At 39.7% G+C, this 18,126-nt stretch overlaps 1 protein-coding gene across 11 annotated transcripts in view; it reads right to left on the bottom strand.

Moving 5' to 3' along the window:
* CUNH12orf42 (chromosome unknown C12orf42 homolog) overlaps positions 1-18,126 on the bottom strand; it is a 191,402-nt gene that overhangs the window by 2,213 nt on the left and 171,063 nt on the right. For all 11 annotated transcript variants that reach the window (XM_031349765.1, XM_031349768.1, XM_031349773.1 and 8 more), the window contains one exon: positions 2,396-2,755. In XM_031349765.1, coding sequence (XP_031205625.1) covers positions 2,396-2,755 — 360 coding nt within the window. The remainder of the gene's footprint in view (positions 1-2,395; positions 2,756-18,126) is intronic.

The raw sequence follows: 18,126 nt of genomic DNA, 5'->3' as shown, positions 1-18,126 counted from the left end.
TGAACTCAGAAATCCACCTGCCTCTGCCTCCCAAGTGCTGGGATTAAAGGCGTGGGCCACCACCGCCCCTAAAAGTCTTAATTTGTTGATTATTCCAATGAGAAAAATAAAGGAAGAAAGGAGATTAGGAAAAACCAAGTGTGTCATACTCCGCTACAAAGTTGTTTGTTGAAAATTAAACTAGTTAAATATTTGAGGAAAGACCATGGCAAAAGGTTAAGTGCTGTGAACATACAAAGTGCTTAAAGTAGAACTGTCCTTGTCCTGTTAACATGTTAGCACAAATATGTGCTGACCTGAAGTCACAGTGAGAATCTGGAATCATGATGTCAACCCTACAGTAACAGAAGCCCAACAGACCTCCAATTCTGTTTCTAAATCATGAGAATAACATTCTCTACCTCAGGAGAGGGGTCGTACAGATTAAAACTGAAGGTATATGTTTACACTGGTGCATTGCCTTACACAGAGCAAGACTCAAAAGAAGTTAACTAGGTTGGGGAGATGGCTCCATTGATAATATGCTTGTCTCACAAACATTAGATCCCCAGAGCTCATATAAAAAACACCCGGTGTGGGAACAGATGTTTGCAGTCCCAGAGTTAGGCAGGTGGAGATCAGAGGATCCCTGGAGTTGTCTGGTCAGACAGTCTAACCTGATGAGTGAGATCCAGGCCAATGAATGCTGTCTCAAAAGGAGGCAGACTCCTCAGGAAGAGAAATATGAGACTGTTCTCTGGCCTTCACACACATATACATGCACACATACAGGTGTGCACACATGCACGCATGCACACAGACACACACATAAACATACACACACATTTTTTAAAAAGTATTAACCAACTCACATAGTCTGCATCCCATTATTGGGTCCAGCATCCCAAACATGAAAGAATCTCAGACTCAGTATCAGCCGACCATCTTACAGAACCTGTCTTAGCATCTGGAGTGAAATCTCTCTCCTCCAGCTACACTCCACCCCCAAAATTTTAAAAGCCCTCCATCACAAGAAAGCTACATAACATCAGCCCAACCCTCCCTTCTAGGAAGTAGCTCCTACAGCTTTCCTCACACTTCCTCTCCAGTTTGAACATCAGAATCATAAACACCACCAACATCACAGTCTCTATTGGGTTTAGGGAACTTTTTTTTTAATAAACCCTCTAATTATAAGTACTCTTCTAATTATTTATTTAGTATTTATTTAGTATTATTGGATATTTTATTTACATACATTTCAAATGTTATTCCCTTTCCCGGTTTCCCCTCCGCAAACCCCCATCCCATCCTCCCTCCCCCTGCTTCTATGAGGGTGCTCCCCTACTAGCCCACACACTCCCACCTCACTTCCCTGACATTCCCCTACACTGGAACATCAAACCTTCACAGCACTCCTCATAGTGCTACTTATCCTTGATTTATGGATGAAGAGAGCAAGCTCAAGGAACATTCATGGAACTGTATCGTGGCTACAGAATTGACACGAGAGAGAGCTGAGACTTGACCCAAGATCTTCAGTTCCAAAACTCTTTCTTGTGTTCCATTTCTTTATATCTAGTCATTTGTTTTTTAAAAAACCTTTGTATGTGCATGTACACGTGTATGCTTGTGTGCATGCGTGCCTTCCATATGTGTGTGGGGGTAAACACAAATGTGAGTATGCAAACACAGACTTGTGCATGCACCAGCATGTGTGTGGTTGTCAGAGGACAACTTCAGGTTTAAGCCCTCACCTTTTACCTTATTGGAGACAGCCTCTGTACTTTCTGTTGTCCTTCACCATTGTGTATGCTCAGATAGCTTGACTATGGAATTTCCAAGGATTCTCATGTTTCCCCCACCTCCCATTCTCACCATTGAAGCTCTGGGATTATAGACATGTGTTTGCTTATGTGCCCACCTTACATGGATTCTAGAGATCCAAACTTAGGTCTTTCAAACACCTTAGCCACTGAACTATCTCCCCACTCTCTGTTCCCTTACTTTTAATCATTTCTCCTACTGTGGCAGCTGAAGTTGAAATTACCCTATCCTATTAATTCACAGCTCTTTTATTTATAAAGTGGGGAGACTAGATGCCTAAATGTTATGTGTCAGCTTTGTAAATGAGCCTAAAATGTTCACCATAGAGTGTAGCTTAATATATATATAGGTTAGAATGTCATTGCCACTGTCCAGTATAACACCTTAGTTATCAATAACTTGTCAACAGTATACACTTGAATGTCATGCTTGTAAACAAGTAGTTTTAAGTTGAACTGATACCACCATTAGCACACTTCTAGAATATTATGACTTTCCACTGATTCAATAATCCGTTTCTAGTGACATTAAAACGCAGAAAGTGACAAGCTGAGAGAAGAAAAGTTAGAGACTACAATGTGATACCTACCAGAATCTCCCTTGGAGTTGCCCAAGGGATGGTTCTGAAGTGGTATTTGTCTACCTGCAGCTTCCAGAGAAATGGTATTCACTGACTGTGATTTTTTAAGAAGCTTACTGGCAGCTTGCATTTCCAGAAATGGGCTGATCCAGGTCTGCTTGGATAGTCGTCTAGGTGGCTTCTGCTCTTCATTGATAGTAAAGAGCAGATCATCTTCCTCCATTTCACTGGATGGTGACAGAGAAGGACGGGTTTCTCCACCAATTTCTTCATCGAGAGAAATAGTGCTCGCAGGAAACTTGGGGATTGTGTACTGGTGAACGCAAAGTAGTCTTTTACCTGTCATTGAGCTATGAGTCCCTATAGATCCTGTAAAAGGGAAATATATTAGTTTGAAAGAATCATTTCAAAATCATCTTCTAGATTAATGGAAGAGAGGATGGATCCAGCCTCAGAGAGATTTGTGTTTCAAACCTGAGCAAGCATAAATGACAATAAGAGGAACTGGGGTATGGGAAGAAAAAAAACTGGGAAGAATGTGGACAGAAACATAAAAGGCTGTGAATACTTTAGGTATGGGGTGTGTAGCAAATCCTATATGAGCCCTGAATGTAGTTGGCACTGAGTCCTTGCAAGAGCCATAGTTATCTGAGTATTATTATCTCCAATTTATATTCAGAACACTAGCTCAAAGCCTATAAATGCTACACACACACACACACACACACACACACACACTCACAAGCTGTATTGAAGCTCTGATTTACAATACCTATACCTTGTACCTTCAGTATCTATACATATGATCTTGGTAGGGAATAAAGATTTTAAAAAATATAACTAAAGATGAAGAAGTCATGCTGAATATGATTCATTTTTGCTTCTCAATATTAGAAATCTAAGACATATAAGAGCATGTGCTTCACGAAGGCATAGACAGGTGAAGCCCTGTAAAGATGGAGACAGGGATTAGGAGTCAAAGATACATGCATGCATACATACATACATACATACATACATACATACATGGCACATTGGTAATTACAATGTCATGGAATCAGAGATATGTGGGTCTCTGGGGCTTAGTGGCCAATCATCCTAGGCTGCTTGGCAAATTCCAGGCCAAGGAGAGAGTAAGTCTCTCCAAATGTGAGTAAGTCTCCAACAGTTAAAGATAGGCATGGATGCAGCTAAGGCAATGTCAACTTTCCTTGTCACAGACAATGGTGCCTTGGAGGAGCTAGGGAGAAGATAGCTTAAGGAGATAGCTAAGAAACAATTCTGACATCTTAGCCAAAAGTCATGGGCAAGTTATAGATGGAGGAAAAGAATAATAAGTCTCTGGAGTTTGCAGCCAGATAGACGGTATAGCCTTGTGTGTATGCCTGTGAGTGTGTATGTATATGTGTGACTGTGTATGTATATGTAGTGCATGTATGCATATGTGGTATGTGTAAATGTGTGTCTGTGTCTGAGTACATGTGTATGTTGTGTGTCTGTGTGTCTATGTGTGTGTGTGTCAATAAGTGTGTGTATACTGTATGTGTATGTTTGTACGTGTGTGTGTCACTGTATTATGAGTATGTGTGTGAGTATGTCAATGTTTTTATAAATGTGTGTGGTATGTGTGCATGTATGTGTTTATGTTTGTGTGTATATCTTCATGTGTGAGTGTGTGAGTATGTGTGTGTGTGCATGCATGTATGTATGTGTCTATATGTGGAGTGGGGTATATTTGTGTGCATGTGTGGAAGTGTGTGGGTGTGTGTTTGTGTGTGTGTGTGTGTGTGTGTGTGTGTGTGTGTGTGATTTTAGGATTATAGATAGAAAGCAATTGAGTATGAGAATGGACAAAGCTTATTTGTTTGTACCTAATTACCAAATTCAAGCTTCTTGTGATTCTGTGTTTTGTGTAAATAAAAACATAAATGTTGGCTTATTTTTAGATCTGTTATTCTCATCTTAGAATACTAGCAAAAGTCAGTGAAAGTGCCACACCTTGGAGCTAAGCATGAATCATAGCTTCCTGTAATTCACAGCTCAGGAGCCCAGAAATTTCTCTTTAATTTTACACAGCCTCAGTTTCTCATTTCTAAAATATGGAGAATTGTCCTACCTTTTAAGACTATTATAAAGAATGAGGTTACATAGTGTGCATGATGAAGTATAGCTGGCATGTAGAAAACAAATATTAAATACCAACATTATTACATCATAAAATTGATATTATATGAAAGAATAACTTAAATATAAAGATAGATATAAAGCACACAATGAAAATGACAAATTTTGAAGAAAATAAACAAAAATCAACAATTCAAATGCTGAAACCTCTATGAATTTTTAATTAGACAAAATTAAAATTCAGAGAGTTAAAAGTTTAGCATTCCTATTACAGATCTATTTAATGAAATCTTTCCATATAATAGTGATACAAAAATGAAATCTTCAATGGGGAGGTAGTGTAGAGAAAGAGAAATTTCCAGGGCTTAAGGGTCTCCTTAGATTGGGTGCTAAACAGTATAGTTTTGAGAAGTAAAGGAGATCTTACAGAAAGCCATTGAGCCTGAGATAGTATGACCAAATGGCCTACTAATTTATATAGTCAATTGTGTCCTTAAGAAGATTGATTCAAGCCCTGAACTTGAGTAGCTGTGAATCTGTCCTTATTTGAAAATAGGGTTTTTGCAGCTGAAAATAAAGTTGATGTCACTGGGGTAATCTTCAGCTGAATATAACAAGTGTCCTTATTAGAAGAGCGACAGAGACACAGATAGAGAGGAACACCACAGCGGATGGGAGAGATGAAGAGATGCTCCAACTAATAAAGGAATGCCAAAAATTTCTAGCCAAAGCTACACAAGCATTGAATACATTCTCACTCAGAAACTGCAGACAACACTTTTTGAGTCTTGCTCTCCAAATTGAAAAAATAAGGTCTTGTTTTAACCTGCCCAGTTTGTGGTAATTTGCCACAATATCTATACAACTATTATATACCTTATAGCTCAAATTTATAGACATTATTCTAAAGTAATTACCAACAAACATCTTTTACTCAAAACCAAAGTGTTTGGATTTTGGAGATGAAAAAGAGAAGAATTCTAAGTAATTGTGGAAGGGGAAGCTCTGGGTTGGATGACTTGAGTTCTACCATGTAAAGGAGCTGAGTTGGAGTACCAGACATAAACTGTGTTGAGTCACAAGTGACCAAGAGGATACTGTACATGCTAACTACCACATGCTGCCAAAACTACAACTGTGTACACTGAGATATAATCATAGAAAATACTCTGGAATCCCACTCGTGTGGTTATTTTTAGGCTGTCTGTCCCATTTGAAGGTATCAGAGACCTTCCAATCCTTTTATTGCCAAGAAGGAATATAGATTTAAAACATTTTACAGAGAAAAAATTTTAAGAATGTAAAAACTTCTGATTTTTAAATGTTGGTATTTTTTAGTCTTCTAATTATGTAGTATGGAATACGCATGGCACAAGTACTCTCTGAAAAAACATAAGCCACCAAGTAGTCTTTGTCATATAGTCAGATCTACAAGTGGCACAATCATTTCCTTCCTCCTATAATATCTTTACCTTAGAATAGGACTTTTTAAATATTCATCTTGGATCTATGAGAATGCATTTGTAATCTTGGTTCACAAAAAGTCTTAGATCTAGATATCTGGTCTGCCTCCACATTGACTTGAATGTCTGATTTTCATTTTCATTGTTTTGTTATTTCATCTTAAACTCCACAGTTTGATATGGTAGACAAAATTTTTTAAGCTTTCCAAAATGCAGAGAAACATTTAGAATCTTTCTGAAGTGGTATAGATCATCTGAAGGGTATAGATCATCAACTCAAATATCATAAAGGCAGAACTTATAAAGGCTGAATATAACCATCTCTTTTTCTTCCTGTTAGTTGATCTGACAGTTAATTCTGAAACAAAACAGTGCCAACTTCAATTCAAAATGGCTTCCTTTGACATGTCTCCTGACTCCTTTCTCTGACTTATCTTTATTCAATTAGTATAACTTGCAATATACACAGTTGCTCCTAAGTTTAATTTCCCTCACAAGAATGAAAGTTTAGTGAAGGCATGTACCAACTCTGCTTTATACTCCTGATATTTACTAGGCACTCAGAAACTAATTGTGGAAAGAAAAAACAAAGAAATGAGCTGCTCTTCTCACTGATGAACACTCAACAGTATGAAGGTTACCACCCTCCATGTTCATGTCATCAAACCCCACTTCCTCTTCCTGGGTGTTGCCTGGGGATGACCATTTCATCTCTTGGGGACAGGTCCACAACCCTCAGTTCATCACAACTACCACACCAGCTCTACTAACCATGGAGCCTGTTCTCAAGCAAGGAAGGCAGGCAAGGTTTGTCTCAGATAACAGTTCATCAAAATGTTGTGACACCAATTTTTACTTGAAGAATTTGAGAACCATGTTGAGGTTCACAGGACATCCCTTGATGTCAGCCATGAATGTGAGTGAATGAAGAATAAAGTAGCCACAAACAAGGCAGCCATTTGCCAGTACTCAGGCATACTACTGTATACAAAGGTGACAATGCATGCCTTTGAGGGGGGAATGTTGTATCTTCTCTTCATATCATTGGACCACAAGGCTCTCCTGTAGAGTCATGAAGTCAGCCATTCCACACCTGAAGGAAGCATGAGGCCCTTCACACCCAGGGCACACTCTTTTTATACTACCTCTTCCCACAATACCAAAAGACTTGTTAAGCCACAGAAAGCTCTCAGCCCAGTACAGATCCATATAAACTGTTTCATTTCTAAACTTACAAATGTGTTTCATGACGAAATGCAATTTAAAGAACAATAGCCTAGGCTGGACAATGGTGGCAACACGTCTTTAATTCCAGTCCACAGGAGCCAGAGGCAGGCAGGTCTCTGTAAATTTGAAGTCAGCCTGGTCTACAGAGAAAGTTCAGACCATCCAAGGGCTACCTGGTAAGACCTTGCTTCAAAACCAAAACATCAAGAAAAAGCACGTTGGCTCAATAGCCTGAGCATTTGATTACACAGTTCATTATTTTTTCTGAATAAGACAAAAGTCTTTTCAATGTTGCTCCCCCATCTGTACAAGAATTAAGATGATCACTAAAATATTGCCTACCCATCCCCCCAAAAGTCTGTGAGCTTCCAAATGAGGTTATTTTTAAAACTATACTTTTAAAAAATTTAATTACAAACATATGTTTACATGTTGAGAAATTATGCTATCATTTACATATTAAAAGTATATGGTAGGGAAGTGGTTTACCAAGTAAAGTGCTTGCTATGTATATCAGCTTGAATAGGTTTGGCCCCCATAGATTCGTGAGTTTGAATGTTTGGCCTACAGGGAGTGATACTATTAGGATTTTCCTTGTTGGAATAGGTATGGCCTCATTGGAGGAAAGTGTGTCACTGTGGAGGTGGGCTTTGCCAGTCTTCTCCTGTCTGCCTTACAATCAATATGCAGAACTCTCAGCTCCTCCTGGGCCATGCCTGCCTACATGTTGTCCTGTCCCACCTTGATGATAATGGACTGAACCTCTGAACCTGTAAGCAAGCCCAATTAAAGGTTGTCCTTTATAAGAGTTGCCTTGGTCATGGAGTCTGTTGTTCACAGCAATAAAACCCTAAAACTTGAGTTTATACCCCTAGCACCCACATAAAGCTTGGTGCACCTGGTGGTAGCACTACCAAGTTTGGTGTACCTACATGTCAAGCACTGAGGGAAGAGATATGTGAATGCAGGAGGCTCACTCTCCAGCAGGAACAGTTTAGCAGAAACAGTGAGCTCCAGGTTCAGTGTCTCAAAACATATAGTGGAGACATAATCATGGAAAAAACACCCCAACATCAGCCTCTGGTTTCTTCATGTCCCTCTTAGGTTAGTTCACCATCAGGGGGACACACACACACACACACACACACACACACACAATTATCAAAAAGGTGATTTCATATATCACAACTTACAAAATTAATAATGCCAGACTCACCCTACTCTATTACATGGAAATCCACAATTTGTTCACTCATTTTCTTATGAGCGTATGAGCACAGAAATGGAGTCTAGTTTTACTTTGATTGTTTTAACAATCTTATAAGCAAGACCACTATGAAACCACCTGTATGGGCTTTCTACATCTCCCAGAGTAAAAGAGCCAAGTTGCAAATAGGCAAGCTTATGCCTGACCTTCTTACAGAGCACCTACTTCATCCCAAATGTTTTATCAACTTACATTCCTACCAGAAGTCTACTTAGCCTCCTACAGTTCCACATTCTGTCAATACTTGCAGTAGCTTTTAGTCAATATTTATTTATATATTTATTGCCATTTCAGTGAATAGTAGATGATATTTGCACTGTGGTTTTACCTTTGTTTTTTCCTAATAAAGAACAAACACAATCATCTCTCCTATTACTAAATCTTGCACCAGCATGGTCTACATGTGTATGCTTATGGGCTGACTTCTAATCTCTCCGCTCTCTCCTGCTCTGTGGGAAGCTAGCTGGAGCACAGTGACAGAGCCCATAAGAACAAAGTGCGGGAACAGTTAAGTAATCCAAAGCATTGATACTGTACCTCAAAATGAATAACCAGGAGCTGATATCACTTCAGGGATTGAACTCACACAATTCCAGTCTGGTCAAGCAGTATTTTGCATGCAAAGATGTTCTTGAATATTTCCTTTATTTTAAATGATTGACATAACTTCAGCCACAACTGGCTTGTACAAAAGGCCAGTGCTTCCTGTCTGTTACCACTTCAAACAATGCTCAGCCTTCTATGAAACAGTTTTCACAGCTCTCATTCTGCACACTTGGACACACGTAGTGTCGTGGTGTCACAGTCACTTTTAAAACACAAAACACACTATACTGGAAAGTATAGTATGGTTACAGAGAGGTTTATAAACACTTAAGACACAGCACTTAATGGTCCAGAAAACCAACTCTTCCCAGCATTTACTCTGTAAGAAAGGCATGAAGGTCTGCCACTGGAGCTACAGAAGTCATCTGAGATGGTTCTTAGTTGGTTTCATGAATAAATGAAATGATTCTGATGAATCAAAGGAGTGGGGAGACGAGAAAGAAACCATCACAAGGAGCCAGAATCAATTAAAAGAAGAATTCAGGCTACCTCCAACCTCAGCCTTTGTTAATGGCATCACCAGAGACCTGTGTAGATATTATTTTGAAATTTAGAGCTCCAACTTGTATGAACATGAATCCGCATGCTGAGTACTCACATGGCTCCATGAAATGGCAAAAAAGAACTCAACTGACCCTATTCTTGCATTAAAAGCAACCCGCCGTGGAAGGCCTGAATATAAACCATCTATGCTTGATTAATTAGGTTTGTAAGCATTGTTTCAGAACCAAACAATATTTCTAAAGATTTCAATAGTTCAAAGATTGCCCTATGGCCGTCTGGCCAATACATCTTCCTGCACATGCAGTTTACAAGCATTTTTCTTCCCAATATGCTGTCTTTGGTTGGTGCGACATTGTTTAAGTGCAGGGCTATTTGGGTCATAGTGGTTTTCTCCTCTGCACAGCAGTGGTGCTGAGCACAGCACTTTGACCATACATCTTCCATGTCATTTCCATCAAAGGCACATGACACTTCCTGGTGACCAATCAGGAGTGGTCCAGCATCCTAACAGAGGGCATATTGGCAAGCCAAGCTTTCTTAATGACAGCCATTGTTTGGGTCCAACAAAAGGGAGGTCCTGAATATTAACACGTGGCCTTGTGTAAGGGTCATCAGTATGGCACATCCATCATATTTCACGGCTGAGAAAGAGAACTTTATATGTTCTGTCCGAACCTACTGTTGTCTAAATAAATGTCGTGGGCTGACAGCTGACACCAACCAGGCAACGGTCTTGAGTGATGACCACCTCTTTATGTATCTCTTTGCCCCTTTGAAGCGGCAACAGACATTATTGGTGAGAGATAGTATTTGAGGAATATACCTCGGGGACACGGGATTTAAATAACCAGTCAATTTAATTAAAATACTGATTTAAGAACATGTAGTCATTAGGCCAAATGGCATCTGCTTCTAAGAGGCATACTTTTCTGCACTAAAAAGAGAAAGCACATCCCAGCATCTTGAATAATGATAAATATCAATGGGTCCATGTAAAGTCCAAAGTCTATCAGTAAGATTCAGACTAGGAATACAGCTGGAAGAAGAGACTCAAGGCCTTAACCTCATCTTTTTTGTTAAATGCTAAACAAAGTGAACCTAAAAGACAGAACTAAATGGAGCTCAGCAGTGTCCCAAGCATTAACTACATACCAGAAATGTGAGGTGATGGCTAGTGAATATTATTGTTTAAAAATAAAAATATATTGCCACCTAAAAGATCTGGAGTAAAATATATAAGGATCAGAAAGATCAGTGAATAGGAATGGACATCTGTGCTCTCCTTCTGGCTGCACAATCATGGGAGGGGCAGGAGGTTAGAGGAGGGGCAGGAGAGGACAGCCTCTTTCAGAGAGACCCTTCCCTCCATGGGGGAGGCATCCGTTCCTTCTGGAACATTCTCCCGTTCTCCCGGGTCCTTTCCCCTGTAACCATCTTAATCCTCTCTGGGTTTTTTTCTAGTTGGATCCTTGCGCTGTGTGTTCTCACAGTTTGCTGGACTTGTTTTATTATAACTCTCAATGTTTAAAAGTGCTTGTTGATAATCTTGTCTTTAACAGTCACTCCATGTCCAAGAGGAGAGAAGCAGAATGTTTATTTTATCACTGTGGATGTTCTAGAAACACTTAGGTATAAATGGCAACTTGCAAAATTAAAATAAGATCCAAGTCTGAGTGGAACATTTTTTTTTTTACTTAAAATATGTTTCTTCTTTTCTCCCTTTCTTAGTTATATTTAGGAAGGGTCTGTACAGATAGCCTCAAATTTTTCATCCTCCTGCCTCAACCTCCCAAGTGCTGGTATTGCAGGTCTATACACCCATACTTGACCTGAAAATTTTTTTCTGTAGAATGAGAGAAATTCCCAGGCATGTGAAGAAACTATTTGGCACTGCAACAATTTGCATTTATTATCTTGCAAAGAAGGAATTGAAGCCTCACTGGTCCATGTACCCTTCTTTAAGAACAAGGCCTTTGATAAAGAACAGGGAGAAGATAATTTTTAGGCAGCAACCAAAATGCAACACACTACACACCTGAGCTCAGTCCCCAGGACCCAGAAGTAAAAAACCAACCCAAGCAAGTGGTCTTCTGAAAGGAGAGGGGGGCATGGGATGAGGAGAGAGGAAGAGAGGGAGGGAGGGAGAAGGAGAGCCAGAAATCATAAGTAAGTGACAGTTTCTAAGAAAATTAGTTTTATATATATTGAGAAATAATTTGAAAATGTCTGTCTCTGATATATGTGTGTAAATATATGGACATAGATATGCATACACACACACGCACACACACACACTGATCCATTTGTCTTAGCATACAGCCTTCTCTCCACTCAGAAAAATCCTAAAGAAAGAGTTGCTCTTCAAAGCCAGAAGCAAGCACCAAGCCTTTTGCGCAACAATTCTGGCCTGTTGTCGAGGCTCACATTTCCCTTGTCTTCCAAATGGCTCTTTGGAAAAACCTGACTAGACACTTTGTAACCAAATGTTTTCAATGAGTATTCCATTTGTTAAAAGGGGAGGGGGACAACCAACTAAAGAAAAGAATATTCATGCTTATTCTTTTCTGAATCCAACAAGGTGCCTAAGTGTGCTGCACTCTAGGAATTATCTATAAATAGTCGCTAAAGAAACACATGAACATACAAAATAGCCATTCTAAGAGTTCAAGCAATTATCTTAACACTTTATTAAACTACACTATGATTATTTCTTTTTCCAGTCCCCCTCCAGGATCTGTAATCCCACAATCCTAAAGGTCTGAAATGGAAACCACCTCCTTCTTCTTAGGTCTTTCTCTTTCAAACTACAAGGATGACAAGTCTCCATGATGGTATCCCACTCTTCAGTAACAGTTAATAGGTCTAGGTTTGTGTAACTGAGACACACTTGACTAATCATATTTCTTCAGTGGGCTTATGTTCTTAAGGCCTCAAAGACCACATCTTAGTCCTTCATAAAGTTAGATGCCAGAAGTATGCTCAGGGAGCTATTGGCACCCAGATTTTAGGTCTATATTGAAGGGACTTCAGTGAGAAAAATAATAGCATGTAATAAGAACATAAAGTGAAAACAGAGATTCCTTATGGGCTCAAAAGCCTCTGGGTCAGATCTTCCCTGAGGCCCACTTTATCCGAAATTCCATGTATTTTAGATGTATGCACCACCTCTCTCTCTCACTAACATCATTCAGATTGACCCGTGATGACAAATCAAAGTAGTTCTAATAAAGCTGGGCTTTGTTCCCACATCTGATCTGCCACAACTTTATTTGTGAGTTTAGCATCACTTCCACAAATGTCTCTTCCTGAGATACCATCGGGCTCATCTGTACGCCTGCATGGATTTAGTGCTGTGACACATACTTGATGCTCTGTGAAGACTTTCCATTCTCATAACTGTGGCTCCATGCTTCACCATCTCTTGCTGAATTCATAAAGAATAATAGTGGCAAGGCACCAGGTGAAAGAGGGCATGTGATCACATGTTTGCTGTGGATTTGTAAAACTGTGCTCAGCTCCTGTCTATCTGCCCCATTCTACAGGTGTGAAAGAAGTAGGCTTGAAGAAATGAAGCTACTTCTTTAAGGTTGTTTATTTTATTTTATGCTTCTAGGCTCAGCATAAAATATTCAAAATATTGTTTCACAGTCCATGGCTCATATTCAATTAATGCCACCACTCCCCTGTAGCTGAACCCTATACTTCCCCGCTGCTCATTTAGAGCAGCCCCAAGTCTCTCTGCCTGTCTCTCGTCAGAAAAGAAGACAGAAATAGTTATTCTGTTCATCCAGCAAAGAGGAAATTAATGGTTGATTAGATGCCTGTTCAACACAATGAGAATAAAAACCAGTCTTCATGGTGAATTATTGAATTAGGGGGCAACTTTCAGTGCCACTATGTCTACACAAAGCCAAACACCCCATAGACTCAGCCAAAAAAAAAAAAAATACAGTTTAGCAACAGAAAAAAAAATGAAGTCAGTTGATCAGACAAAAGATGAAGAAACAGACATCAAGACAGCAGCGTGATTACAGCCCAGACAGCACAGTGGCAATCCTGATGCTCACAGAGAGGAAACAGAAACCCAATGGGGTATATTAAAGCAAAACAAAACAAAACAAAAACAAAACAAAAAAACAGAAACAAAACCATTAACTTGCGTGGAGGTGTGTGTTTCCACTGATATTTTTATTTCTTTTTCAAATCCCAAGTTTTAGATCAAAATCAAGAAAAGACAAATATAGTGTCCAAAGATACTGAGTTATATCCCAGCCCAGGATATTAAAAAGACACCTTTCTTTCAATAAGTCTGGCATATAACATATTATGATGTAGTCATTCAACCTGCCTTAGATTCATATTTAGTGAGTTAAATATTATCCTCATTTTCTATGCCACACAAAAGTCTATTGAGATGCATTTTATCTATAAAAATTCTAAATCACAAAACTCATTTAGTGTCCACATTGATAGTAAAAACTAGAAAACTGTCTGGCTCTTTATATGTGACTATTGGGTATAATTTGAGGCATAGGTATCTGAACTGAGTTTCTAGACAGTGGCATTTTAATATCCTGTATCATTTCTTTCTTTGATTTGTGTTTCAGCGATAAGAAATATTGTTAGGTCTAAACACTAAATGGGCTCTGAATCTATAGTTAGTTGTCATGTGGTCCCATTGACAAGATGAGATGTTGACTTACAAATCATTTCAACTCCATTAAGAATAAGATACAATTTACAAAAATTACAATTCTTAATAACTTATTAATTTAAATTATCCCCACAAATCTAAAAGAATCAGACCTAGGAGGCAGACAAAGAAAACAGTCAGGATGAAGTGGAAAGTACCATTTTGTGAACTGAGTCCCAAGCTCCAAGAATGAAGAGGCATCTGCCCCTGGTTGCTGTTACCCTAAATCCTGCTGAGCCATATGGAGTGGTGCTGAAGACTGCCTATTTTAAAATGTTCTCTTCATATTTTATTCTTTTCCATATGTCTTCATATTCTATTCTTTTCCGTATGTCTTGTCCTCACTACAGAGTTACTATTCATTTCCATAAAAATAAGATCTTTGTCTTACAAGCGTTCTTCTCCCCCAAGTCCTCTCTTTACTACTATAGCCACAAACTGCCCCAGTCTCTCTAAGACCAAATGATTGCAGTTAGAAAAACAGAGAGCTGGGGGCTGGAGAGATGGCTCAGTGGTTAAGAGCACTGACTGCTCTTACAAAGGTCCTGAGTTCAAATCCCAGCAACCACATAGTGGCTCACAACCACCCATAATGAGATCTGATGTCTTCTTCTGGTGCTTCTGAAGTCAGCTACAGTGTACTTATGTATAATAATAAATAAATCTTTTAAAAAGAAAAAAGAAAAGAAAAACAGAGAACTGTTCCACAAAGGGTATGGTTAATGACATTCTTTTTTTTTTTATTAGATATTTTCTTTGTTTACATTTCAAATGATAGCTCCTTTCCCCTATTTAAAAAAAAAAAAAAACCTGTTCCCTCCCCCCTCCCCCCGCTCGCCAACCACCCTCTCACATTTCCTGGCCCTGGCATTCCCCCTACACAGGGTCATAGAACCTTCACAGGACCAAGGGCCTCTCCTCCCATTGATGACTGACTAGGCCATCCTCTGCTACATATGCAGCTGGAGCCATGAGTCCCACCATGTGTACTCTTTGGTAGATGGTTTAGTCCCTGGGACTCTGAGGGTACTAGTTAGTTCATATTGTTGTTCCTCCTAAGGGGCTGTAAAGGACTGTCTTGCATCCTCAAGGGGTTTTGCAAGAATGAAGGAATGAGCTCCATTTTCAAATGAGAAGATAGACGCACACAGGCACAGTAACTTGTATGATGTTGCATATTTATTAATAGTAACATCTTTGTAACTCAAAATCTTCACATTTCTGCATCAAAGTTACCTGGTAAACAGCATAGAACTGCAATTTTAGGGTCTCTGGGATACAATTGGGTTTCTCTGGGATAATTCTTTAAAACTAACATTTTGCAATGCTGTCTAGCTTTCAATCTACTGTTTGAGACAACTTGACTTAAAGGTGTTTGTCTGGACCAGGTTGTTTGCCACTTGCAATGATCAGAAGTGAGCTTTTTGGGTAAAACACTGTCTTTCCCAGTTGATAATTCCAGGAGAATGTTTGTGTCTAATAATTATTTGGACTTTTCTGCAATAAGCACTTCCCCTGCAAAAAAAGAAAAAGAAAAAAAGAAAAGAAAAGAAAAAAGAAAAGAAAGGAAGGAAGGAAGGAAGGAAGGAAGGAAGGAAGGAAGGAAGGAAGGATGGAAAGAAGGAAGGAAGGAAGGAAGAAAACCAGAGAGCTACAGGAAGAAAAAAGAGCCATGTAGGATGACCTATGAGCTACACAGCTCCCATTTCTTGGCTTCTTCCAAATGATCTAATCAATGTAGGCAATAATGAACCTAACATGGGTGTCAAATTGTCTCAACATAAGCCAAATGTTTACAGAAATTATTCTGGAAAAGCCTGAAGGAAATAATCCGGTTAACCAAAAATTAACCAAAATGTGCTTTCTGGAAAAGGGGGCTCCCTGTAGTTCAGGGTTGATTTGGAGCAATTATCCAAACAAAACAGTTGGTGTCTGTTTTGACGACAAAGTCCTGTTTGCATAAAAGTAGAAGGAGGGACAAATATGCATGAAAATTAAATTTGGGCCTCTAGGACTACCCTTTGGGGGCCATAGAAGAGCTGATTACATGTTCACAGCTGGAACTAGTGTTGGCAGAGAAGGCCTTATTCATGGGCAGAGAGAGAGACTCCCTTTTTGAGTGACATCATGGTGGCAAGGCAAGGGTGACAGCATGAAAAGCATCTAATGGGGATAGAGCTGGAGCCCCTGGCCCCAAACTGCTTGGATCAGATGACTGACTGGCATTTTCACCACTGAGAAATCAGAGCTGCTTACAGTCTAGTAAGGGCTCCTTCCCAAATCCCTTATCACACGCTCACCACATACAATGCATTAAGCAACATTACCACTTAGAAGGCAGCAGGTCGGAGCCAAGATCAGCCATTGTTCTGAACAGCAAAAGTGAGTCTTGCAAAAGCAAAGTTGAAGGCTGAAGCTATGGCTCAGTGGTAGAGCACTGCCTTTGCATGCACAAAATTGTGGGTTCAATTTTTAGAACTTTGAACACACACACACACACACACACATACACATACACACACACACATTCTCTCTCATATACATACACACTCTCACACACTCATATACTCACAACACACTCTCTCATACTCGTATGTTCTCCTCTCTCTCTCTCTCTCTCTCTCTCTCTCTCTCTCTCTCTCTCTCTCTCTTTCTCCCCTCTCTGTCTCTCTCTCTCTCTTTCTCACACACACACACACACACACACACCTGAAGTCCATAATAAGTGACTGAAGCTGTCTTAGGACAAAGTGTTCGTGGACTTCAATACCAGGAACTGGGCATTTGGCACATGTTCTAGATTTCTGGTGGCAGACCGCAAGCAGTATAACATTACCTAGTCTTCAGATAAAATGTTCCCCCACTGTTAACCTAAGTTAAATCCATCATTTGTTTTGCCTACTAGACTATGACAAAAATGATAACAAGTGCCTTCTACAGTGATGCTGACAAAACAAAAGATGGGCAAACATAAGCCCAATTAACAGACAACTGTGCCCTATGGCAAGAAACAACACATTACACTGAGTGATGAAAATAGCCAAATTCCTAGAGTACTAGACGTGCGAGGAAATATCAAAGCATTGTACTAGTACTAGCTCATCTAGCTCCCCAAACAGTCTGAGGAGGCGCTGTCACTGCTGCTGCTGCTGCTGCTAATGTTCTTCTCCTCTTTCTCCCTTCTCCATTCTCCCTTCTTCCTTCTCCTTTTCTTCTTCTCCTTCTCCCTCCTGCTCCTCTTTTCTCTTCCTCCTCCTCCTTCTTTCTCCTTTCTTCTTCTTCTTCTTCTTCTTCTTCTTCTTCTTCTTCTTCTTCTTCTTCTTCTTCTTCTTCTTCTTCTTCTTCTTCTTCTTCTTCTCTTCCTCATCCTCCTCCTCCTCCTCCTCCTTCTTCTCCTCCTCCTCCTTCTTCTTCTTCTCCTTCTTTCCTCTCTCCATTCTTCCCCCCCCACACTACTTCCTCTCTCTCAGCAGTTAGAAATTTAGTCCAATGTCCCACAGATACTAATTGACAAAGTTTATATTCAAACCCAATGCTATATGGCTTCAGAGACCACAGTCCTTCACTAGGATACAAGGTGTCTTTATAAGGACTGGAAGCAGCCTGGTGGGATTCCCACTGGGTATTCAGTGAGAGTCAGGACTTCTGCAACTCTCTGACTGCTGGGTCAGTTGCACACTCATTCGCTCCACAGTCTGTTTGCCATCATCCAAAATTGAATCAAGTCCTATTTCCTTATCCTTTTCACCAGCTTCCCTTTGTCCTTACAGGAAAACAATGAAAACATTCTTTTTTATTTTATTGTGTGTGCAAGTACGCGTGCACAGGCATATGCATGTGTGGGCTGTGACATGCA

This window comes from Mastomys coucha, unplaced genomic scaffold (genome assembly GCF_008632895.1).
Source record: "Mastomys coucha isolate ucsf_1 unplaced genomic scaffold, UCSF_Mcou_1 pScaffold4, whole genome shotgun sequence".
Lineage (NCBI taxonomy): Eukaryota > Metazoa > Chordata > Mammalia > Rodentia > Muridae > Mastomys > Mastomys coucha.
This window is presented reverse-complemented; position numbering and strand designations above follow the sequence as displayed.